The 26,902-nt window shown below is 46.3% G+C and overlaps 1 protein-coding gene across 1 annotated transcript in view; it reads right to left on the bottom strand.

Annotated features, from left to right (window-relative positions):
• Positions 1-269: 269 nt before the first annotated feature.
• The window catches only part of LOC119178562 (terminal uridylyltransferase 7-like), a 112,714-nt gene continuing 86,081 nt past the window's right edge, over positions 270-26,902 (bottom strand). Inside the window, exons 10-11 of the mRNA XM_075884109.1 lie at positions 23,941-24,104; positions 270-7,659 (exon numbers count right to left, since the gene is read on the bottom strand). Of these exons, the coding sequence (XP_075740224.1) occupies positions 7,590-7,659; positions 23,941-24,104 (234 nt within the window). The 3' untranslated portion in view covers positions 270-7,589. The remainder of the gene's footprint in view (positions 7,660-23,940; positions 24,105-26,902) is intronic.

The following is a 26,902-nucleotide window of genomic DNA, read 5'->3' as shown; positions in this document are numbered from 1 at the left end:
GCATCATAAGAAAAAATAAGATTGTTATATAGAAATTCGTCATAAAGTTTGTTCCTAACACTATCTATTACAAGACTACTTTTTGTTTAGTTCGTTATGACCAAAATATTTTGTTATATCCATGTTTGCTATATTCAGGTTTGTGCTGCCAAGCTGTACATATACACGAATTGCAAAATTCGCAATGAAAAAGCAAATAATCTATAAAAAAACCCAGTGAGAATCAACGAATAGTGAGAGCATTTGCACCAGTTTTCAGAAAGGACCACTTAAAAAAGCAATCATTTATTCATACTAAAAAACGACATCTCAAACATTACAAAAAAATGCAGAGGGAGGCTCAGACACACAGTATACATCTAGCATTGCATAAATCTGTTGCATAGCATTGCATAAAATCTAGCGTCGCAGAAAAACAAAAGGGAAAGTGCCACAAAAAGAGCTTATTCAGGAGTGATATGGAACAGGACTGATCGTCCCCTGCTGACAGACAGGCATGTCCTACTTGCTAAAACACTAGCACACATGCACAACACCATAGCACATGTGTAAAATACACTCGCACTGACTGCTGTGTCATTCGTTGTATGCCAATATCTCGTGTGCTAGGTGCTGCCGAGCTGACTAACAGTGGTGCTTCCGCCAGGCAATTATGACGTAGCTTTCGATACACACGGATTTCATAAGTCCCAGAGTGAGGCCTTTGGCTATGAGTTGGAATGATTTTGACAAAGCGAGCTATGCAACAGCAAATTTCCACGCATTGCTCCACTAAAGCAATGAATGAACCGAGTTTTGCTTGCAAAGGCTTCTGTGTCCCTAACGTATTGCAAGTTTGTGGAAAATTACTTTCCTGGGCAATATAGCGGAACAAGGGTTAAAGTACAGCAGAATTGGTTGAGAAAGACAATCTCCTTTTTTTTTACTCTGTTTATCTGAAGTACTTATGTTATGCAATATGTTAAAAATTGCTATGACACACAAGTGCTAGTCAAATGCTCATCATTCCAGCTGTCTAAAAAAAAGAAGTTGGATATAGGTAACACAAGAAATCAGTGATAGGAGCTTTGGGAGTTGTATTGTGGCTCGATAATCCCAAGACTGAGTAAAGATGCGCCACACAATTGCATTCCACGCAGATACTACTACTGTAGATATTCAATACATAAGCTACGCTGCAAGCTGTCCACAAAAGTATGCCTGCGATGTTCACCAAACACACTTGACGTCTTGCAATGACCCATTCACCCACAGCCAAGTCGGGACCTACTTCACACACAAAGTTTTGTACACAAAGAAATTAGGAGGGCAATAAAGAATTTAGTTTTTCACCCTCGTAGCAACAGACTCAGAAAGATGAAATAAAGAAAGCACAGTGTTCGTTAAACCAATATACAACAGTTTACAAGCCAAACACCATACTTTGTGGCAGAGAGCGCGATTCTGTGGATTAAAACAATACAATTTAAAGTGAAGATTCGTCTAACATGAACACATTATAAAAGAGAGGGAGAAATTAGGCAAGCGATGCAAGCCACACCTAGGCAGGACTTAAATCGCACCAACATGCTAACCTTAATTACAAGCCTTGATAAACCTGCATAAACATGACAGATAAGACAAAAAAGGAAAAAAAGAGACACCTTGAGAAACGCCTTTGAGATTCTGTAGCTACAGATACAACAGTGACTGCCTTTTTTTTTCTTCCTGTACAACATGCACCATTACAGTCATGACTTCTCGCAATAAGCACGAAACACTTTCTCGTCCCTTCACTCTCACAAGGCCAAGTCTATTGTTCGAAGTCTGTGGCATTTAATCATCAATGGCGCACGCACAGAAACATTCTTTATTGGGTGCACATTCCAGACTACTGCCAGGCTTTATGCAGTCGATGACACCGCTTTTGGAGAATGCTGCCGAGCCCGTGAGCAAGACTACTTCTTTGTTCACGGAGCGATTGGCCACTGTGCTCCAGTATTTCTAGAAGGGCCAATACGGACTTCTTCAGCTATGTCCGACTACAGTGAACTGCATTCTGCAAAGCGTGCAATGCACACCGGAAAGTGCCATTACCACTCGAGGCATTTTTCCGCCCAGTCTTGCAACTGAAGACTCGGCCTCCACTGTACAAAATGAAGCTGTTCCTCATATGTGGGTCACTGATGTACTAGCCAACCACACATGCAGGAAGCGAGAAAGTTTACAACATGGAAAAAAAATTCACACGCGGGGAAATGCTCATGTATATTGATAAGTGCGTGCACGCTTGAGTTTTGAAATGAACAAATATCTACAACGCAAGCACCAGCAACCCCGTCAAACTGGCGGAAACACACAACAAGTTGCAATTTTCGTAACCAAGTCTTTTGATTAGAGAAAGGTGAACAACATTAATGTTGTTTTTTCTCTACAACGGTTCATGCAGCCATGTTGGTCTCCTGGTTCGACTACTTCCTGACTATACTCTGGACACACTGAACTAATCATTGTTCCTTTTTGCAGGCCAGACAACAATCGTGAAATGAATTTCCACACAACACTGTTGTTCGAAAAAAAAAAGGGCTAAGTGAGACAGAGCACTGTGCAGGTAAACAAGTTGCAGGCATCTTGAAACAGCAATAATGACTGTACTGACTCCTTTATCATTCCAACTACGATGACCATATATGCAAACTTTTGTACCTGCCACAAGAGCAAATAACTTACGGAAGCTGGTCAGCTAGTTACTGTTCGTAAACCTGAGTAACCTGCACGAGATGTGACATGTATTGTTCAGAGGCTGTAATGTGAGCACACAGTGTCCTCAATTAGCAACACGTTTAACCAAAGAGGGAACGTCTACGACTGCTTGACAAAGCATAAGCTGAATCTCTATCTATAACTGTTGGAATCGGACTTGTACCTGCAATATTTGCTTCAATCCTTCTAGATGACAGGAAAGTAAAATTGCATTCCATATGCCGCACCTCTGTTGAATATGCAAACTTATCACTCAATGCCATGTATCCGTACAGGAATGTCCAAGGGAGATTGGGGTCCATACACTGCTCTCAAAATAAAGAGTAAACTGATCTCTTCCTTCTAACACGCTGTAGCAAAATGGAGCATGACCATACTGCCGAAGCTAGACCACACGAGCCCTGAAGTATGAACCTTATTCAAACAAACCAAAACTGCAAAGAGAAGAACTAAGCAGTGTTAGCCTCATTTAGCTTGCTTTAAAGAACACTTCTGAACAAGTGCACAGATGTAGGCACTTTGACAGTCCAGCAGTAGTAATGAGCTCAGTGCTTGCACTGATCATTCACCCTGACTTGTCTCCTTACTGCCGGACGGTGCCAGCATCCACCACTTTAGCTCTCAGAGCTGGCAGTAACACAGCGTAGCGGCCAGCTTCTGTGTCCGGTTATAACAGTATCAAACCAAGAAACACTTCAGAAACACTTGCAGATAGGCAGTTGTAGCCATACATGCAATGAGTTGGTTTCATTAAATTGTAGGTTTGCAGAAACTCGCACGAGGTATTTAACAATGTTAAAAAAAGGCTCGCTCTAAACCTTTTTATTCTTATGTATTTGCTGAATAAGCTTCCAAAAATTGAAAACCTGATTGCATTTGAGGATCATTTTATAGTTTACAGCACAAGAATTGAACCTTTACAAGTATGCTTTAAGCTGCATCTGTCTATAACCTTGTTCCAGCAATACAGGGACCTGTCAAATACCAAGCAACACCTAGCAGCACAAATAAATTTATGGATCACACAATGAACCTGCTTCTGTAAGTCCAGCCTTTCTGCTATTCCCAACCGCAAAAAAAGGAAAGAAACCCAGATTAAGTGGCAGCTAGCATCACAGACATAATATGGGTGGTAAGAAGGTAACAAGTTGCCTTTTAAGCAAAACTATAAACTATGATACTTTAACTACATATATTGTCTTATGTACACACTACTTGAAATACACGCCCAGTAATGTCTTTGTCGAAAGAAAGCAGGTAACATTAGAACAGAGAGGAAAAGAGAGAGCATGGCGGTTAAACTCGCAGACATAACCAAGGTAAAATAATGCGCAACGAACACTGTCAGAATGCTAGGACACTCCCCCTCAATGGTAAAGTAACGCGACTAATGTAGGCCATTTCCGGAAAGAGAGCCTTAACGAGGCAGGACAAGCTATGACAACAGAAAACTGCTGACAACAAAATGAAGGACATATACTAATAAGTCAGGTTACTATGGCTAGTATAAATGTAATAAAAAGAAGATACCTCAGAAGCTGAGCTACAAGGCATTTCGTAGACACAACTTTCGGGAATGTTGGCGAGAGGTGAAGAATGCTAAATAAGCAAAGACTGGAAGTGTGCTTTCCTCTGCTGAAACTGAAGAGAAACTGGTGGACACTGAAAAAGTTGGCTTTGCTAGTACATTACGAACATACCGATCAACAAGTTGCCAGCTAAGTTGTCATGTCACACCCTTCTTGCCATTTGCTGCTGTCTTCAAACCTGTGCATCATTTAAGTGTTTTCATTTGTTTCAACACAGTTTTTGCCAGAACGGAACCACTGCGCAACAGCTGCATGCTGAGTCACTGTGACTGTTTCATCCTTCGATTATAATAATAACTCATATGGTCAGTAGATTTATGGGAGGTGAAAAATGAGATAAGTTGTCTTGGCAAAGCATAGCGCTAAGCTTCGACATTGCGCCAGCACAGCAACCACAGCCTGTACCGAGAAAACAAGCCAAAAAGTGCGAAAAACACCACCTTCAAATGCAAAGGCCCAAGAACTGGAAAAGTGTGAAGCGTGCTAATGTTTAAAAGCAAAGCGGTGAGAAGCTCTGATGGCAGCACGAAACATGCAGTCGCGACCAATGTCGTGAAACCTGTACTTTGTCCTCGCTACGCTGATAAAGGTACTTTGAAGTGTGAGATCCGAGTAACAGAAAGAAGAAGTCAGAAACAAGAAAGAGATTGTCATTTAGCACGTCCTCACATGCTACAGCACCGAAAGGTTGCGATATGTAGATACGACTTGACTGTAAAGAACTCGCAGGTGCGGCCTTTGAAACTGCACAATTGGGTTCCTCCACAGGTGCACCCTATCCCAAGAGTAGCAACATTTTGTCTTTTGAATAAGGCAGATTGATAGAGGCTCAATCTTTGAACTCATTTGTGATGCCTTGGAATCTATTAGCTATCAGAGCTGCATCTATGCACTTAAAGTGGACTTCAAGGGGAAACAAAAACCAATAAAACCTGTCCAAAAGAGAGCATCAAACTGCCTTTTGACAATGCCATTGTGCGTTTCACAATTTAGTGCTGGTTATATTCATAATGTTTTGTCTTTACAAGAACAAGCACTTTTTTCAGATGCATGGCTTGATTCTAATGATTAGACTGTTAAAACGACTAATGCAAGGTTTAAAATACAGCTTTCTTTGTAAGGCAGGATGTTGCTATGTCTACAGCAGTGACCATGTGAGTGAGATTGACTTGCATGCAACATTTTGATTAATCAAGATAACAGCTTTTTATATACAAACAGTACTGTAGAACCAGATTCGGTGCAACACGTCAGTCTGGTATGACAAATTACATGTGCTGTGTCAGCTCATACCACAGCTAAAACCAATGGGCCATTGGCATGACTAAAGGTACACAGTGTGCCGCAGCAGTACCTTACCAAACTAAATAGCAAATGTTAAGTGCCAGTGAAATCGGTACTAGTGCACTGTTAATTGTTTCACTAGCACAGAACTGTGACACTCTCTCCATGCTAAACACAAAGCACAGCACTTTTTAATTCATGTCCCATGCTGCCTGTAAGTAACTGTTAAGACCAGTGGCTCGATTTAGCGCTTTTAGCACAGACTAGTGCTACTGGCAACTTCTAAGTGTCAGCGCATCCCTACCGGTGCATGCTAGTACCAGCTGCACATAAGATGCACGAGTAAATGGGATATAGGAGCAAAACGCAAAGACTAAAGACACCGAGCTGTGACAACAGCCTCGCAAAAGTGTAGAAGCTTTCGGGAGAAAAAGCTCTGAGCAATCACTGAAGGCACTAGCAGTGGCACCACGCATCTTGACCTCCGCAAATGTAAGAAAACTATTGCGAAGTCTTGCCATCAGGGTCACTGGATTTTCATGGTACATGGAAAATGCCCACATGCAAACCCTCCAGCCAGTCCAAGTAAATGCTAACTGACCACTGACGTAGCCACTCAATAACAAGACCCAAGAGAAGCTTTCTTTGTCAGGCCACAATGAAATGTACGTGTAGCAGTAAACTGAGCAAATTAAGCTTTCGAATGATGTAGCTTTGGCAGCATGTGTCCAAATAAGCTTCCTGCATAAGTGTAAAGTGACGCCTAATAAACTTGTGGTAGCACTACGGCAGGCTGAACAACAGCACTGTGACAGTTCTAGCAACAAGTCTGCCTATCCCTTGCACACTAGCAAGAACTCAACGCCTTGTGGACAAGAGTGGCCTCAACTCAAAGTGTGCCCCATGCAAGCAAGTTGAAAAAAGCTCCGCCTCTCAACTGTTCACTGCTCTTTCTTAACAATTTACACAGGTAAACATTGCAAAAGAAGCTCCTCCAAATTGTGGTGCTCAAGTACTTTGATACTTGAGTTGACACTAGCAGGTTATAGAATAGTGGGGAATGTTTTTGAAATGCAATGCCTTCTAAAGAAGAGCTGGGCTATCCTTGACTTATTTTCCACCAAGGAGGGGTGCCAATTCAGCACTTGTTGAAGAGCCCAGAGGCGGCAAACTTTCTTGGAATGCCGAGTGCGTGAAGTTGTTCATGAAAGGGGGCAGTGTGTCATCTGAGATAACAAAACAATATATAGCTGCTGCCGTCAGTGATGAGCCCAACTGCTCGGCTGGCTGAGACGTGCATGCCTACAGCAATAAGGTGCATTTCTTGGATCAAGATGGTTAACGCATAAATTTGTTCATCTATTGCGCCAGCGGCACTAGGGATAGGCATCACCATCTTTCGAGTCTTCAGAGCATGCTTCTACCGCAAGCTACAGGTTCCCACGAACAGGATGACAAATGCCATTGGCCCCAGCCCAATGAGAACATAGAGCGCTGAGCTATATTCGACGTTGATCACTGCAGGGAGACTCGAGTCTTGCTATGATCGAGCACTAGCTGGTGTTACACTTCAGCAGTCTGCCTCGTCGGTGTGCTTGATAGCGTTTATGGGAATGGATGCAGGCCCAGAGCTATTGTTTGTTTGTCTGCTTATGCTGCCAGGTAAAACTGCGGAAATTCCCAAAACGAGTGACCGATAAAGAAGACGGGCATTGCTAGTGTCTTCCTTGACTGACTGCCCAAAGTAAAATTCACTGTTACATGTTCGCCCACTGCGCAGAGGAGTACAAGCACAACAAGAGGGAAGTGAATAGAATTGGGGAAGGGGGAGAGCTGAACAGATGAGTCAGTTCTCGAAGCCTGTGGAGCTGATGATCCCAAGAGGAAGAACTGGCTCTTCGTTTCGATGTCACGTCTCTGCTACTTGAGGGGCACAACAATTTCATCCCGAGTCTTTGACCACCGGCCAGCTTCCTAAGATATGGACCGACGTGGCGGCTGTGTAGCGTGCTTCACCGTGAAGCCTCCACTGGCTCGGATGATACTGCGTGAAAACAAGAGTACCAGGGCACTTAAGGCATGTTCACTGACCAAGGCGAATAAAAGTGAATTGGTCAGTTATCTTTAATTTTTTCTTCATGACATACTGCAGGCCATGTGGCCCAAGCAAGTGTGGCAAGGTACAAAACAAATAAACGTACAATGCACAATTGAAAAACTCAACTGAAATTAGGCTAACAAACAACTTTAAGTCGAAAAAGATCATGAAACACTGAAGGTCTAATTCTGTATAGATTCAGGTAAGTCCAGATGACGAAGAGGCATCAGCTTCTATTTTTCAATAGTTCAGGGAAAGAAAGAATACATAGATAGTTCAGAATTCAGTTACGGCAAGACAAGGAGAGAGTGTGAGAGCTAAAAATGGCAAGCTTTCCTAGTCTCAAAAAGGGTTATGTAAGGTCTGGGATATATAAAATTTACCATTGAAGAAAGACATCCTATGCCTCATTTAAAGTGTCTGAAATCTATCGGAATGTAAAAGTTTAGAAACAGAATCATTGCGGCTGTATTTAGAAAAAATGAATCTCGAAGCTTTTCTAAGTATTTCTTCGAGAGCATAAATGTTGGTTTTGGTGAAAGGACCCCGAATAATGCAGGTGTATTCCAATTTGGCTTTGATGAGAGTGGTATAGGCTGTAGTTTTCTCGTCATGGGGTGCATGTTTAGGCTTATGGTGAAGAAGACATAATTTTCTAAAAGTTGAAAAGGTGAAGTTAAATGTGGGCGCTCCTATTAAGATTGTAAGTAATGCTAACTACACGATAATTGTACTCATTAACTTCAATCAAAAGGTCTTGGCCAATACAGTATGAAAATTTCAGCGGCACTGTTTTAGTTATCCGCAAAAGCACCGGTTTAGAAGAGCTCAGTTTAACGCCCCATTTATTGCTTCACTTAATAATACTGTTTAATGCTGATGATTGCAATACAATGATCAGCATTAAATGATTAGAGGAAATGCAACAACATGAGAGTATGTTCAAACCCATAGTATCAAATTTAAGGGGGATTGTGAAATAGTATAAAAAATCAATGTTTTAAATAGAAAATGTGCATATTTCAGGCTCATTAAATAATGCACACCTTTGAATGGTCTCATAATATTCTAACAAGTGCTGGCTAGCCAACTTGCTGACAATATACAAAAAATAAAACTTTCTTCTTTCTCAGTTCGCTTAAACAAACTTTACTTTGAAGGGAGCTATAACGTGCACATGACTTTCTTGTCATAAATTGTCGAGATCATCAAGAAATCCTAATTATCATTGAAGCTTTGCAAAAAATTGGTGGACCTTAAAGCTTCACTTTTAAGAGTTGAACGCGACAGCTGTTCTGTTCATTGTGCCTACTTCAAACACTTAGTGCATGAAACCTTTTCGAACTCTCTATGCACTGACTACATAGCCGTAAGAGAATTGGGGCAGTAGCGTGTGTGCATTTTGTAGTAGGTGGCCAGCTATAAACCACGAAGTCATTATGATAATCACATGTTCTGATACCCACTGCTAATGGGCGCTTCTAGCACGCATTATTGCTGAAATAATACGTGCTGTATTGTGAAAGATGTATACAGAACACCTGTGTTTGCAAAAAAACTAAAGTTCAACGCACTGCATTTCTAAGTAGAGGAAGTTATTTTCACAAGCAGATACATGGCCGTGTGGTAGAACATCTCCTTAGCACCCCCCCCACCCCCCACCCCCCACCCCCCACCCCCAACCTGGGTTCAATTCCGACTCTGACCTAGTATTTTTTATCATTTGCATCATTCTGGATTTTTCGGTCACACATGAGATGATAATTTTTCCCCCACAACCAACATTGCCAATGCCGACCCTGGAATCGTCGCGAAACGAGCTCTTTAAAGCTATCGCGTTAATAAGCAAGTGCAACAGCTTCTATTCCGGTACAACATCAGTGAATAAGGCTGAATACTGATGCAAACTACAAAGCACGGTTAAAGGTTGTTAGCACTGCCTTTGGCACCTTCATCACTGCTTGGGTCTACTTCCGCCCTACTGGCAACGTCAGACGTGATGTCAGCCTTGGTGCAGTCAAAACGGTAACATTGTCATCTGAACTGACGACGTCTCCTGCTATACTCTCGACCAAGATGGTGCCTGGCAAAGCTCATAACTTGTCCAATTCACCGAGGCACTGTATTCTACAGCAAGCAGTCATGACACCAAAACTTGCATGGAAAGAGTTACCTTTGGCATTTTGAATAACATAGTTTTAAGCACCAGTCATTATTTTATGACTCTGAGTGAGGCGATTGGCCGCTAGGGGGCCACGGTGTGCGGACGCGCGTCGCATCAGCTCCGCAGATTTTCTAAGGTTTTCGGCGATTTCTTTCCAGCCATTCAGTTCAGAGTATTCCCAAGTGACTGCGAAAGTCCTGCGGTCTCTCCCGACACCATTTGTGCAGGTGAGCCCGTGTTTCGGTCACTTTTCGAAGATTGCCCGTACTGCCACGCTGGCACGACAGTCAAGCCAGTAGACAAGGCACGGCAGGCCTGACAAGTCGTCGGAGCAAGCGGGTGCCCCATCCACTGCACCGGCGCCCGAAATGGAATTCGTGCAAGTCGAAGGGGAGGAGATATCGCCGACAGAGTTCGGAAAAGAGCAGGGATGGTGCGAGATCAAACGAAACACCAAGAAGGCGGGTGGAGACGCCGACCCGGCGAAGAACCAGCAAGCAATGCCAGCGTCTACCGAGAAGGCGGCGTTTATACAGAAAGCGACGCAGTACGTGCGGAAGATTACCATGACGAGCCGAATGCTCAACCTGCCAACAGATGACTACAAGATCATCAGGCGACCCCGGGACGGCTTCAACGTATCTCACTACCAGAAGGACCGCGTCCACTGCTGCATACGCAACGCTGCAGGGGTGGGGCGCGAGGTAGCCGAGGAGGACAGCGTCTGTCTCAATGAGCGACAAAACGTTATTGTGGTACACTGTAAACAAAAGTTAGCCGAGATGGGAGTTTCTCCAGCACATGAGCCCACAAAACTCCCCTGCCCCAATTATTTACTCCCTGGTAGGGAGTGAACTCGGCACATGTCATCGTAAAACGCCCCCTCCTTAATCACAGAGTTTATGAACGACATGACCTTGTTAAACTCCCCAGGGAGTTTCAGGTCACGTGGTTACAAACTCCCTATAGGAGCTTTAAAAACCCTCTTTGGGCGTGACGTGTGTGTGTGTGCGTGTGTGTGTGTGTGTGTGTGTGCGTGTGTGTGTGTGTGTGTGTATGTGTGTGTACGGGCATATGTTTGCACGTCGGTGTGAAACACATGTGCTTTGTGTGGCTAACCGTGTAAGCATCAGTCAACAGGCAACGAAATTACAAGTGCAGCGAAGAATAGCAACGACCGGTTGGTATTCACTGGAAATATTTCAATATATTTTGCACCGTTAAACCACGCTGCACATCGGTCCGATTCCTCAACGAAACGTCCTGAATGCCACGCTTCAAAGGGCCGAGTAACAAAAAACTTCGAAGAATGAATTAATGGTAGCAAAAGTAAGCTGTTACGATCGTCAGCGGCTGCTCCTGGAGTTTCACCAATCAGAAACTTCGAAGTGGTCTGAAGTAGGCTTCGCTCGACTACGGCAGGCTGGCCGGCAACCGGTCTGAGAGTTGCGCCGGCGACGCGCTCGCCCCGTCTCTGCCAATAGTGGCTTCTCGGAGTGTCACCGGTATTTCACCGGCTGTAACATCTAAGTGGTAAGAAGGCCTCGCTATGCCGTCGGTATCAAGCCGGCATCGTATCGAACTCGCACTGTGCGCTGGCCACCGCGGCAAGCGCTACGAGCTAGCACCGACCACCGGCGATGCAAAGAATGTGTTTCACAAAAAATGAAGGCTGCTGGCATGTATAACAGTATTCTGCGCCTTGCGACCGCAGCTGTCAATGACTAACTACAAGGCGAGCGCCGAACGAGGCGGAGTACGATCGTCAGCGATTGCACCGTAAAACTTCGAAGCGGTTCGAAGTAGGCTTCGCTCGACTACGGCAGGCTGGCCGGCAACCGGTCTGAGAGTTGCGCCGGCGACGCGCTCGCCCCGTCTCCTCCGATAGTGGCTTCTCGGAGTGTCACCGGTATTTCACCGGCTGCAACATCTAAGCGGTAGGAAGGCCTCGCTATGGCGTCGGTATCAAGCCGGCATCGTATTGAGCTCGCACTGCGCACCGGCCGCCGTGGCGAGCTCTGCGAGCTATACATGCAATGCATGCGAGCAACGGGAACAGCGACTGCGAACCGTCTCATTCGTTTAAGTCTATCGCTCCGTAGCTTAAACTGCGTAGATAGCGGACACCTATTTCTGTGCATGGGAAAAACGAGACGTAAACTGCACATCAGCAAGCCTTTTGTGATCGCCAGCTGTCATTCATCGAATCACCGTGCCGTACTCGTGAGTGAGGCCTAGTCGTCGAACGCGGTAGCGGCGGTCTACCTCGGTTCATCGCTGGAGCTGCTGAATGTGCCTCGTTAATGTGTTCATTCAAGGCCGCGCGCACTTTGTGTATGATTCAGTGCATTTTACGGGTCCACAAACAGCACTGCTGATGCGAATTCAGTCTGTACGACAGAGCGTCAACTGATAAAACTTTTTCGTTATAGCAAAAAAATATTAAATATTAGGCAGGATTAGGATAAAAGGCATGTGTGTTGAAGTGCTTACATCAGACCACCGCAAGTTCATACTTACGCCGTGCGTATTTATTGCTTAATTATTAGAAAAAAAAGGCTTTCACCTGGGCTACAGGAGGTCAGAATGTGGTGCCTATATATACTCGGTGACCATAAGGTAGGTGTGTACTGCGTGTGGCAAGCTGTGGTGAGTGCGAGTGTTGTGATATTACGTGAACGTTGTGATAATGTTTGTGTACTGTAATCATTGTTGTGCGTATTAAATGTAATGTAATTAAAGTTACGCTTGCGCATGGTACGGCTGCTGACGTAATTTTTTTTCTCGGTCGATGCAAAAAATTTACTCCCATACTGACCTGAAAAAGTTCCCCTATGGATGTAAATAAAAACCCCCCTGATACCATGCGAAAACCCCCTTCTGATGGGGAGTAAATTTTTTACTCCCAGAGACGGGTTTTTTAAAACTCCCATCTGGGTGTGCGCTAGAGGACAAGGTCATTTACTCCCATTTCGGCTTATTTCTGTTTACAGTGTAAGCACGCCGTCAGAAGATCGTGCTAGACGATATGGAGGCATTTGCAAGCTGCGAATTGGCGACCGTGAGTTCGAAGCGAGTGCCTACAGAGCGGCTCCGGAGAACACGTCCAAAGGCCTCATCAGGGGCATATCGCTAAACGAAAAGCTGGCGGACGTCGTGAGAAGTCTGATTAACCACCGCAACCCGAACGTCCTGCATGCCAAGCGCATGGGAAACACGACCAACGTGATAATCCTTTTCGACGGCTACTACGTGCCTCGTTACGTGAACAACGGTGGGATGGTGATAAGGTGCACTCTTTACAAGAAACATATCGATATGTGCTACGAGTGTGGTCGTCTGGGACACAGGGCCGACGTGTGCCCCAACCCGAACGACAAGAAGTGCCGTGGGTGCGGATGCGGTAACCCGCCCGACGATCATCGGTGCGAGCCGGTGTGCCAACTGTGCGGAAAGGGTCACCTCACCGGAGACTGCAAGTGCAAAGCTAAGTACAAGACACCCTACCTAGTCAAGCGCCGACAGTGGGAACGCAGAATGTGCGTGGAGGCTGAGGCCGCCTACAGCAGTAGCAGCACCGTCAACGACGGGGAGGAGGGCTACGGACGACGCCACGCACCGAGACGACATCGCGGCAACAGTCGATCAGCCTCGAGGGAGACCCGCGCGCGGAGCCGCTCTCGCTCCCGTACTCGTTCTCGAGCCCGCTCTCGCAGCGTCTCCCGACCCCGTTCAGCGAAGCCTCGCAGCACGTCGACAGCCCGAGCCAACCACACAGCTGCAGCCAAAGGCGGAGGAGAGGTTGATCCCCATAAATTGAAGTGGGTGGACGTCGCCTCCGGACGCGCGCCCGGCGCACCGCTAACGCGAACCGAGACTGCCATTGATAGAAACCCAGATGTAGACAGATGCGGCAGCTCTGCTAACAAACGCAACAGCGACCCAGAAAGTGTAGTGCGGGAACGATAGGATCAATTCGAATCAATAATCCAAGAACTAAAGCAGGAAAATGCAAAGTTAAGAAACGAAATTGCCACGTTGAAGGGGGAGGCCCCGACAGTTCCCTTTCCTCCTCCTGCTCCAACCCGTCGCAGCCGGCGCGGCTGCTAGTACAGACGAGAGAGTGGAGGAAGTCATGGAAGCTGAAGACGCGCACCCGCACCCACCAAACGTAAGGCACTTGACCCGGAACAATTCGACGTCAAATCGCAAAAACGCGAGGAGAAACTCCGCGAACGAGTAAATAGACTCGACGACAAGGTAGACGCGATGATGACACAACACGCACAGCAAACCGCGCAACTTAACAACGCAATCGCTCGGCAAACCGCACAAACCGAACAGTTGAGCATTGCATTATCTCAGCTCACGAAAATGGTCGCGACGCTGCAAACGCGCATAGACAATATCGAAATGCGACTTCCGGGCGCAGTGGGTCGCCCAGTACGAACGGCTGGGAAACCGTACTTTAGGCCGTTACCCGACGAAGAGGCGCAGGATCAGCCGGACGGCAAACCATAACACGTACAGTCACCATGGCTCGACACGAAACCACACAAACACAACGCCCACAACAGCATAACACACGGAACACGTTCGCTATCTGGCAGTGGAACTGCAGGGGGTACAGGAGGAAACGGGCGCTTCTCCAACAATTCTTACATTGCCGGCAACGACCGGACGTAATACTATTGCAGGAAACCAATGACCCGGTCAAGCTGGCGGGGTACAAATCTAAAGACAAAGCTGTGACCGCGGGAGCCCGAACAGCCGCTGCTACGCTAGTGCGACGCAACCTCACCGTAGCGCAACGCGAACTTATGAACGTTAGCATACCGCATGTGTTCATAGAGCTCATCCCGACGAAAGGGCGCGGTCCCGGCCTGTTTGTACTGAACGTGTATAGCAGACCCAAAGCCAGACACCGCTTTAGCACGTTACTGCGAGAGGCGCGCGAGGCAGCTGCCGACGGGCTCTTGCTCATCGCGGGCGACTTCAACGCGCCCCACGCGGCGTGGGGGTACGGCTACAAAACGCCAAAGGATAAGCGCCTTTGGGACGATGTGCAGAATGAGGGCCTCGAGCTCATCACAGACCCTTCCGCGCCTACGCGCAGGGGCAACAGCATATGTGCAGACACCTCACCTGACCTCACATTTACCAAGAACGTTGCTAGCCCGCGATGGCACAATACACAGGAGGACCTAGGTAGCGATCACTCAGTGATCGAGATCCAGGTCGACGCTGAACCTCACCACCGCATTCATCAGGAAGGTACCAAGGGCAAGAACCACCGGCTGGTGGATTGGGACGCGTTTCGCAAAGTCCGGAAAGAGCAAAATCGTGGCAATGCGGCTATTGAGGATATAGATAGCTGGACTGCGACGCTCAAGGGGGATTTAGAAACGGCGACGCGGGAGGTTCCGCCAGAAGCACATCTCGAAGTGGTAGACAGCAAACTCCTACACATGTGGGAAGCCAAGCGCAGCCTGCAAGACAGGTGAAAGCGTCAACGCCACAATCGAACGCTGCGCAGGCGCATAGCACGGCTAAGCAGGGACATGAAAGAGCACGCGTTACAGGTATGCAAAACGCAATGGGAAGAGATCTTCAATGAGATGGAGAACCAGCTGGGATGGGCCAAGACGTGGCATCTCCTCCGGCACCTCTTGGATCCAGAGGAGACGAAAACATCGCACGCACATAAGCTTAACAAGTTGCTGCACGACTACAAAGGCACCCACGCGGACTTTCTAGATGACGTGCGAAGCCGTTACTTTCAGTCACGTAGCCCCCTCGTTCACTCGGCATACGCCTGGGAGGGTGAGGGTAACGCGGAGCTAGACGAGGACTTCAACATTGCAGAGGTGAGGGCGGTGCTGCACAGGCTCAACACAAAGTCGGCGCCAGGCCCGGACGGGATAACCAACAAAGCGCTACGTAACTTGGACGATGAGTCGATAGAACAACTGACGGCTTACATGAACGAGTGCTGGAATGCGGGCGCTATACCGAACTCGTGGAAAACGGCGCGCATAATTATGATCCCCAAACCGGGCAAACGAGTACAGATTGACAACCTTCGACCGATATCCCTGACGTCCTGCGTTGGTAAGGTCATGGAACATGTGGTTCTCGCTCGCCTTACCAACTACCTCGAGGACCGAAACATGCTCCCACACACGATGCTGGGGTTCCATCGTAACCTTTCCACGCAGGACGTCATTCTTCAACTCAAGCACGATATCATAGACAATCCCACACGATCCACCAAAGCGATACTCGGGCTCGACCTCAAAAAGGCGTTCGACAACGTTAGCCATGCTGCGATACTTGAAAGTATACGAGCGTTGGGACTGGGCGAGAGAACGTACCACTACGTACGGGATTTTCTTACGGGCCGCCGGGCCCGATTAGCGATCGGCGGACTAGAATCGCAGGACATATACATGGGTTGTACGGGCAGCCGCAGGGCTCCGTAATCTCGCCCATGCTCTTTAACCTCGTGCTTGTCCGATTACCACGAAAACTCGCTGAGATAGAAGGCCTCCACCATAGCTTGTACGCCGATGATATCACCCTCTGGGTTGCCGAGGGAAATGACGGCGACGTAGAGCAAACGCTGCAGGAAGCCGTCGACGTTGTGCAGGACTACCTTCGCGACACTGGCCTCAAATGTTCCGCCGCTAAATCGGAGCTCCTGCTCTATAGACCATCGCGCAGGGGCCGTAAACCCAAGAACGCCGATTCCGCATTAGAGTGTGCATATAGAGAAATTAATGTACGCACATCAGACGGCGCAGTCATCCCACAAGTTAACACCATTAGGGTACTGGGCTTGCGCCTGTCCGCCAACGGCCACAACGGCGAAACCCTTCGCAGACTAGAGGGCGCGGTCAATGAAACAATCCGGTTGCTGAAACGAATAACAAATCGGCATAGCGGAATGAAGGAAAGCAATACCATTCGCCTGGTACATGCTTTCGCTATGAACCATATAACGTACGTCGCCTCCTACCTCAAGTGGCAGGCGACTGATTGCACCAAACTAGATTGTCTCATCCGCAAGGCGTACAAACGCGCAATCGGATTACCGGCCAATACCAGCACGGAAAAAGTTCTCGAGCTGGGGTTGCATAATACTCTAGATGAGATAATCGAAGCACACAACATCGCCCAGTACGAACGTCTGGCGAAGACCAGAACTGGTCGACACATCCTCGAGACACTGGGTATCAACTACCATACGCAGCGCGGCGAAAAGGTCGGGATACCCAGACGTATTCGCGAGCGCATCGTCGTTATGCCGTTGCCTAAGAACATGCACCCGACACATCACATCGGTCGGCGCAACAGGCGCGCCCAAGACCTTGAAAAGAAATTCGGCAATAGCAAAGACACAGTTTACGTAGACGCGGCCCGTTACAACTGCCACCGCGGCTTCGCGGTCGCGATCACGGATCATGTAGGAACTTGCGTCTTGAGTGTGACGATAGGCACGGAAGAGACGGAGGTGGCCGAAGAAGCTGCCATAGCCCTCGCGATAGCCACCACGGACGCCGAGGTGATAATAGGCGACTCGCAGGCGGCGATACGCAACTACGCCAGCGGCCGGATCTCCCGCGAAGCGGCCCGCATTCTCCAAATTCACGAACGCAACATCTGCCACAAAAACGACAGTTTCCTCGTATGGACCCCCGCCCACACGGACCCATCCGCTTGCGGGCAACGCGACTGCCGACGCCGCGGCTCGAGGACTTACACGCCGAGCTCCGACGCCTGCCGACAGTGCCGATGTCTCGCACACTTCGACAGCGATACGGGAATGGACGTGGGGGGATCGCATGACCACTTACAGAGACATCACGCAATACTACAGACTGAACAGATGCAAATATCCACCACCCCACGCCAAACTAAACAAGAAACAGCAGGTTGCCTGGAGACAACTACAGACACACACGTACCCGAATCTGGTGATCCTTCGCCTCTGCTACCCAGGCATTTATACGTCCGAAGCGCGTAAGGCGTGCGGAGCCAGAGCGACGCTGCAGCACATGCTGTGGAAGTGTACCGGTAACGCGCAGCAGTCCCCTACGAACCCGGTGGACATGGCAGTCTCGAACCGCGAGGCGCAATGGGAGGCGGCTCTGCTCAGCCACGACCTTGCCGATCAACTGTGGGCCGTCCGGCAAGTCCAGGATTCCACCCTGGTCCAAGGACTCGAGGCCGTCACCTAGGCCGGGGTGCTTGTAGCCCCACCCCACCCCGCTCAATGACGCCGGACATGTTCAATAAAGTTTTTACTCACTCACTCTGAGTGAGGCATTATTCAGATCAGAGTTTTAAAGGGGCACTAAAGGCAAATATGTCAATGTTGATTGCTCAAATAGTGGTCCAGAAACCTCGTGGTGCTACTTTTGAGCCCAGGGAATGCTCATTTTGAAATAGAATAACGTTCTAGGGGTCTGCATCGCGTTTGTGCACTGCAAATCTCCACCCCAAAAGCTGTCCATCTCATGTCCCTGCTTCCGTGCACATTTTTGCCCGGTTTTACTGCACTGCCACCGACAATAGCAGCAGCAGAGCAGCAGAGCCACAGCAGCAACATTGACCACTGAACAATTTTCTTCAATCTGGGAGGCCATAGTTTTCCTTGTTTCATTAAACTCGGCTCCGCTAGATGGCACCATGTATTCTGCCTAACTAGGCGAAAATTTAATTTTTTAATTACTCGCGCCATTCCCGGTAGTAATGCCAGGCCTTTTTTTCTTTCTTTATAAGTCGAACAGAAACAAACAAACAGCATTTTATTACATCTCTTGATATATTGCAGCTAGCTTGATTACTAGTGAATATTTGTAATCGGACGCCCTGACGTCATCGGGATCGTTTCCAAACTATCTTACTCGTGGGGCCTGTTGTATGATACATTTAGCCTAATTTCTCAGCAATAAGGGCCCTGCTGTTGACAATATCGCCGTTTTAGACGTCATAAGTTGAGCTTCAACTCTAACACATTGTTATTTGCCTTTAGTATCCCTTTAACTAAAAGTTAATCCGGAACCAAGCAAGATGTACGTAAGCCCACAATGCTGCAATAGGCGATGCTACATACAAAGAACCAAAGTTCGTGCCTGTTGACGCGAACTTCTACTGGTGCATACTAGAAAGGACACCAATGTGTGCTAGTCTCTTCACAGCGGAATCGGTCAACCAGGTTAACTGCACGTTCCATCACACACACAACTTTTTGACAGCCCGGGCAGGTGCAACATTGAAATTAAGACCCAGCTCCAAAACGGAGGCCTCGGCAGGGTCGACATGGTGTGAGGGAAGGTTGTACAGTCAAATCTTTTTATAGAGAACCTGAGAATAACCATTCGTTCAGATTAACAACTTTTTCGAAAATCCTCCTCCAAGTATCCATTGGTACTATGTAAAAATATTTCACAAGTACAAATTTCAAAATACAAACAGAATAGCAGATAGTATTTTATCCCCTTTATATCTCCACAACACTTTGATATAGCAAATAATAGCTATTTTAAGAAGTTACTAGCAGCTGTGAAAGTAATGCCCAACTCTGTACTTGCCACTATCATCATCATCAGAGTGCCTCCGTATTTCTCTGTGGGCCCCATAGAGTTTGCTAAAATTAACTACAGTGAAACTTCGTTACTATGTATTTGGCCGGGAAAGACGTTTTGGTACGTACTAAGTGATGTATTAATTAACCATCGGTGCCAGTTCAGCGGCTACTTAACGGTCAGAAAAGAACACCACGATCCTCACAAACATTTGCGCACACAAACGCAGGCATGCAAGCTTCCTGTAGGGACAAGCAGCAAAAAAATCCGTAATCTTCACATGCCGCCGTCGTGGCCTTGCTGCGAAGATGGCATCTTCGAAGTGGGTGAGGTCACGAGCCAGCCGGTCTATTTGGCCGCGCTTCTCGGCGAAGGCTCACATCACAATTACAGCATGCACAGCTTCAGATAAAGAGGGGCCTTCGTCCACTTCGGCACCACTCTCCTCCTCATTTTCCCTTGAATCAGGACGAAGGGCGAAGGTGAGAACAATGTTGCAGTCGGGAAAAGTCTGGACATGTAAAGACGTCTGCGTCCACACCCAGAAAGTGAAAAAGTTTAACTTTTCGACTCTTTTCCTTGCCACTTCAGCACCAAAACAAGAATGCTCTCGCATTCTTTAGTATCCTCATCTTCGTTGTCGTCGCTGTCTTCTTCTGGCATCCTGAATTGTGCTCGCACGAAACAGTTTTGTATCATTGCACGCTCTACCAGCACCCATGAGTGCGGAAGAACGTGTATAACACCCAGAAGGTTTGTCGTGTACGTTTTGCCACCCACCATGAACAACATCCTCCACAACAGATTTTTGCTGCACACCCGAATCAGCAGAAAAAATGTTTATTTAATGCCAGAAGAGTGAAAGAAGGATGCGAAGACATAAGGGGGCCCTGCAACACTTTTTGAGCATGGTCAGAAAACGCTGCCGATCGTTAGTAGAGGCTCCCAACAACGCGCGAGCAAAATATTGTAGCATAGCACGTGGCCTAGAATAAACAATAAATTATCAAAGTTGGCTGAAAATTGCTTGCTCTTCTCTCGACAGATCACGTTATATGCCCACAAATCTCATGTCAAGGTCCCATCTATCAGCCATTGGCTAATTTAAACATGGCGCGCTCGCTCGTAACAGATCACCGTGGGAGGCCGCTACTGGCCCACGAGTGCGCATGCGATCACATTGAAAAAGTTGCGCGTTCAAATGCGCAACATAAGAGCGCGAAGCGAATGAAAATTATTTTACTTCGTAGTAAAAAAAATTTTAAAAAGAGCACGCGCGACGCTTTTCTGCGGCCTTGCCATCCCTCCCTGCTTATTTTCCAGCGCTCTCGTCGGGACGAGAGAAAAGAGAATGCAATTGCAGCATGCGAAAAACTTTTGTAACTCCACTCGCACTGGACAGATTCTTAAAATTTTTGTGGCGTTGAATTCGTGAGGCAATAAGCTTTTCCGGTGAATTCATTCCGTGGTTACTTGAAAAAGTGTTTCAGGGCCTCTTTAAAGAGTTCGTCTTTTAGCAATCAAGCTACCTAAGCCAGGATAGATCACTCTCTTCCTCAAATGAACGTGCATCGATTCTGTAAAATTTTCAGCTTCTTTGTTTTTCACACCTATCAGAGCATAACGTGGTCGCGAATGTATACACAGCCCATGTAGGCAACTCACCATGGTTGCGTTTACAATTTTAGGGGCGAAGCTCCTTATGGCGTGGCTTGTGCCTCCCTCATAGTATGGAACTACCAGTGGCACATACCCGAAATAGCGGTCCTTACGATTTTGACCTCCAAGGTGGTTCCGGTGAGATATTTCTTCTGTGCGTTGTTGAACAATAAAAGATAGTGCTCAATGCCCATGTTAATGGCTGCTAAGGGGGAATGAGAGACAGGAGCATTCGACCTTTAGGTAACGCGCACGCTGCGATCCCCATTAGCAGCTATTGGCATGTACACTGAGCCCGATCTGACAAGAAAGGGTTGCTATGTTATACTCGCTGGGTGTAACCTCCTTTGTTTTAGAAAGGTTTAGCGAGCGTTGGGCCGCATAGCCATCAATACAGTGAACTAGTATATACCATGAACTCGAGGTGGTTAAAGGTGGGAAGTAAACCCGAAGCGCAAGCCGTAAGAAAGTGTGCATGTGCCACCTCCTGTTTAGTCCTTGAAATGTCCGCTGGATCGCGGTGCTTCTATATGGAGAATATATGATGAAAAGATGCGAGATGGTGGTACTTGGAGTGCTGAATAGATGGACGAACGGACACACAGACAGATGCATGGATGGACGCATGAACGGACGCAGGCGGGGATGCATGGACGAACGCAGGGACGGACGCACGAACAGACGCATGCACGGACGGGTGGATGGACGCATGGACGGTTACACAGACGCACGCAGGAACGGACGGAAGCATGAACGAATGGACGGACAAATGCTTCCCCCCACTCCCCATCATTCACTCCGTGGATATGGTGCCATTTTTTTCAAAAGTTTTAAATACTTCTGCCACGACTTTTGAAAATAACGTGTGATTTTTAACGCTCTCTTGAGATTGGTTGTATAGAGATTTTACTGTACACTGGTGTTTTGCTGCTCTATGATGATGATATGTGGGGTTTAACGTCCCAAAACTACCATATGATTATGAGAGACGCCGTAGTGGAGGGCTCCGGAAATTTCGACCACCTGGGGTTCTTTAACGTGCACCCAAATCTGAGCACACGGGCCTACGACATTTCCGCCTCCATCGGAAATGCAGCCGCGGCAGCCGGGATTCGAACCCGCGACCTGCGGGTCAGTAGCCGAGTACCTTAGCCACTAGACCACCGCGGCGGGGCGTTTTGCTGCTCTGCCGCTGCAGCCTAACTACTTAGAAAAGTCTGTCAAGCTTGACACTTGACAGTGACAAAAAATTTGGCATACGTGAAGCTAGCGAAACTGCTGTGAGCGCATCATCAGTGTGACATGTAGTCATGTTACATGACATGCATGTTGGGATTTTGTTCAGATGTGTCATTTACCTATGTCGTCCGTTCGCATCGCGTAATACCAAGTTTGGTACATGTGAAAATAGTGAAACGGCCACGAGCGCATCATGAGTGTGCCATGTATTCTTGCTACATGACACACATGTCATTTTTGAGTTAGGGCCTGTTGCTTGAGTTCACCATGCAATCAAGCTGTAACATACCATTTTTGCAACAAGTCATGTGAATGAATCTACCGCAAGAGCAGCTAGGCCATGATTGATTTGATTGATTGATATGTGGAGTTTAACGTCCCAAAACCACTATATGATTATGAAAGACGCCGTAGTGGAGGGCTCTGGAAATTTAGACCACCTGGGGTTCTTTAACGTGCACCGAAATCTGAGCACACGGGCCTACAACATTTCCACCTCCATCGGAAATGCAGCCGCCGCAGCCGGGATTCGTACCCGCGCCCTGCGGGTCAGCAGCCGAGTACCTTAGCCACTAGACCACCGCGGCGGGGCAGCAGCTAGGCCATAAAAAATCATGACATTTATGACATACATATCATGATTTTCATGTTATGACTAGTCAAATATGTTCTTAATACAGTAATGTTCTGCCATACCAAGTTTGGTACCGATACCATTATCGAAATGGCCAGGAGCGCTATAAGTCGTAGGTGGTTGATTATATATATAGATAGATATAGATATATATATAGATAGATATAGATATATATATAGATAGATATATATATAGATAGATATAGATATATATATAGATAGATATAGATATATATATAGATAGATAGATAGATAGATAGATATATATATAGATAGATATAGATATAGATATAGATAGATAGATAGATAGATAGATAGATAGATAGATAGATAGATAGATAGATAGATAGATAGATAGATAGATAGATAGATAGATAGATAGATAGATAGATACGTTTTAAGTGGCCAAAGTTCACTAAGAAATGCTTCGCATTTAAAAAAGGCTTCCACCTCCCCAAAGGCAATTAGGACAAAGTGCGAATGCAGTGCGTAGCGTTATGGCATTTCGCACATGAGAAGCCAGTGTTAGAAAAATAATGTTTTTTTTTTATCGCACCTTAAAGCCAATAGTGCCGTTTATCGCACGTGGCGTTTTTCTGTCGCGAGAAAGATGGTATGCCTTTCCAGCTCTAGTAGCTATAGCATGCACGGTTGAACACATATGCTAACCAAACGCTAGTAGCACAAACACAACAAATGTGCTTCCAACGCTTTGCATTGAGGCGGTGGCAAGTCACGTTCAAGTCAAGGGGGTAGTGGCTTCGGTTGCTAGGGGCGAGGATAAGCGCATGCGCCCACAGCTGTTGCTATGGGCGAGGGTGGTGGACAGATCTCGACGGGCGCCTGACATAGCCCGACCACGCAATGCATTTGCGTTTAAAATTGGGCACCGCTATCACCTTCCTTCCATATTATTTGCATAACATGGATTTGCACAGTACCTGGGGTCTGCCGAACTTTTCTTCTTGACAATGAAGATGTTGTCCATGTGCGGGCAATTCCTGATGTAATGCCCCATCATTCCACAAATGTGGCATGATCCGAAGCGGTGGCGACCTTGTGGCGGTGACCCTTCTTCGAAGGTCTTGGCATCGAAGAAGTACGCCTGCAGCAATAGCGGATCAATGAATGTAGTACAAACATTGATACAGCGGCTGCATCTGCTTAGGCAGACCTTAATATTGAACAGAGTAAAATCACACTGCACGAAACCCAAATGATACCTCTATTAGCTTGTGCATTTTATCTTTATTGAAAAGCATTTATTTACAATAGTTGGGAGTCAAACCTATATCCAGTTTCAAACCAACAAGTCGGCAGTCCAAAACATAGCAAGCCACTGCACCACGATAACGGATTGTCAGCTTCTCAGCAAAACAACGTGCTTTTTTTTTAATCCCAAGAGAATTCTTTTTCTGCCCTGTTATTGGGAATCTAATGAAGCAGAACTTATGCTCACTTTTTTTTTTACAAGACAGCAATGCCCTTCTGTGCTTTCGTTGTAAATAAGGGCTTTCAATGAGACTCCATAGCACCATCACCGTGTAGATCGGGTGGCTTGCCACGTAAACAGCTGCATTCATAGCTTTACACTGCTGTCTACAGTCATTTCGCGGCATCAGACTTAACAGGGTTCATGCTCGTTTATGTGACAAAAATTTGGATTTTTCAAGGACATTCAAGGCTATGGCTATTATATTCCAAGGACCCTATTGTCAGTCAAAAACCCAACTAACGTATTTCAGGAGAAGATGAAGGGTCAAAATACTTACTATTCATTAAAAGCAGGTAAAACACAAGAACAGACTTAGAAAATATGGCTGCGATTACATTTTCTTGCTAGGAAGAGAAGCGTATCATGAATGGCTCATTTTCTTCGTTGGACAGAATAATAATAAGATCTAACAGACAATAATGCCAAGGAAAGTGTAGAGGATGTTATTAGAAGCAATCGTATTGTAAATGTGAAGAAAAAAAGTGGACGGAAAGATAACTTGCCCTGGGCAAGGACCGAACCTTCGACCTTCAAATAATGCGTCATATGCTCTTCAACTCAGCCACCACGATGGCTATTTCCCCATCTACTTTATTGGGTAGATATATATGTGAAATCAACGAGGGATCGTGAGTGCCACCTGTCGCCATGGCGGCGACTGTGGAGCCTTCTTGTCTGTATGGCGTCAGGCGATATCATTAGATGACAGCTGACCAATAATCCCTCCCACAGCATCTTAAGGCTTCAAGTCTGCCAGAACGAGACTCTCTATGAATGAAGGAAGGAATACTTCAATTAAGGGCTCAATTTCTTTGTTAGGCACAGTGTTAATTAAATCAAACAGTCACGCTAAGTGAAATACAAGAGATGGTATGCCAGGTAATTGTAATGTAAATGTGAAGAAAGAAAAAATGAATGAAAATAATTTCAATGATAGTTCCTGGGAGCGGCATGAAAAATAACTCAGTATTCCAGAAATCGCTTTTGCTGAACTTTCGCATAAGAGTGAACTGCTGCTTGTTCTTGGCTTGTCTTCCCAAGGATATTTGACTTGATGCATGTCAAGTGGCTAGTTCCCTCTGCCTTTTCTGGTTACGAGTCTCATATAGCTGTTGGTTACTTCAGATTGGCGTCTAGTTTTTTTTTTTTTTGTAACATTCCGATTTCCTGCTCAATTCAAAATTTTTTTTTCATTTCTTATCCTTCTGTTCCTGGTTTCTTCAACTTTACAGAAATTCACGGTGTTGGTTTCCTTTGTTTCCTGCTTGTGCTACCTGCAACATTTATGGCACTACAAATATTGTGCCATGAAATGCACAACATGTATTCAAATAGAAAAAAGAAAATTTGGTAAGTTGCAAAAACTACAGCACTTTCAGGACTTGAAAGTGAAAATTTTGGTTTTCAAGAGTTTCAAGTACCCGCATAAACCCTATTTACCATTGCAGTGTAGAAAGCAACAATCCGCTTTTTGGAGCAGATTCTGGAGCAGGAAAGGTAATGTTTTGGGGCTGCCATTAGCATTTTAAATGCGAAGCATTTCTTAGCAAACTTTAATAACTAAACTCGCCCACCCACCCACCCAATATTTATCCATCCATCCATCCGTCCATCCGTGTACGACTTTTTGCTCTCCTGGCTGTTTTGATAATGGTATCGACACGGCATCTGGTTTAGCATAACATGACTATCACAAACATAAGTGACTAGCTATAACATAAAAATAATGGCATGTATGTCATGACTTACATATCGTGCTCTTGTTGCTCTTACAGTGGTTTCGTTACATGACATTTTGTTAAATAGGTATGGTTTGACATGACGGTATGGCGAACACAAGCAACAGACCTGAACATGAAAATCATGACAATCGTGTAATGTAACAACATGACTACATGCCACACTCATGATGCGCTCGCGGCCATTTCGCAAGCTTCACTTATACCAAGTTTCGTATACGGGACGTGAATTAATGACAAAGATATGCGACTGGTGCAAACATGATAATCAACAGGTGCGTGTCATGTAACAACATGACTACATGCTATGCTCATGTTGCGCTTCTGGCCGTTTTTCCAGTTTCACATGCACCAATTTCGGCAATACGTGACGTGAAGAGATGACATAGTTAAGGGACATGTCCAAACATAGTAATCATGACATGCATGTCATGTAACAACATGGTGCACAAAATGTACTCACAGATATGAACGCGAATAAGCATCTTAGTTGTTACTTTGCTGTATCTGAAAAGCGCGCCCTTTTCGCAAACGAAGACTGTGCAACGATTGAAGTGAAGTTTGTCAGCCCGCTAACTACAACAGAATCGTTACGGTGAAAACCCATGACCATTCAAGATGTGTGATTATCCCCACCGCGATACAAGCGCACGCGTTCAGCCTGCCCCC

Source organism: Rhipicephalus microplus, chromosome 1, assembly GCF_043290135.1.
Source record: "Rhipicephalus microplus isolate Deutch F79 chromosome 1, USDA_Rmic, whole genome shotgun sequence".
Lineage (NCBI taxonomy): Eukaryota > Metazoa > Arthropoda > Arachnida > Ixodida > Ixodidae > Rhipicephalus > Rhipicephalus microplus.
Note: the sequence above shows the minus strand (reverse complement) of the source record. Positions and strands in the feature narration are given on the sequence as shown.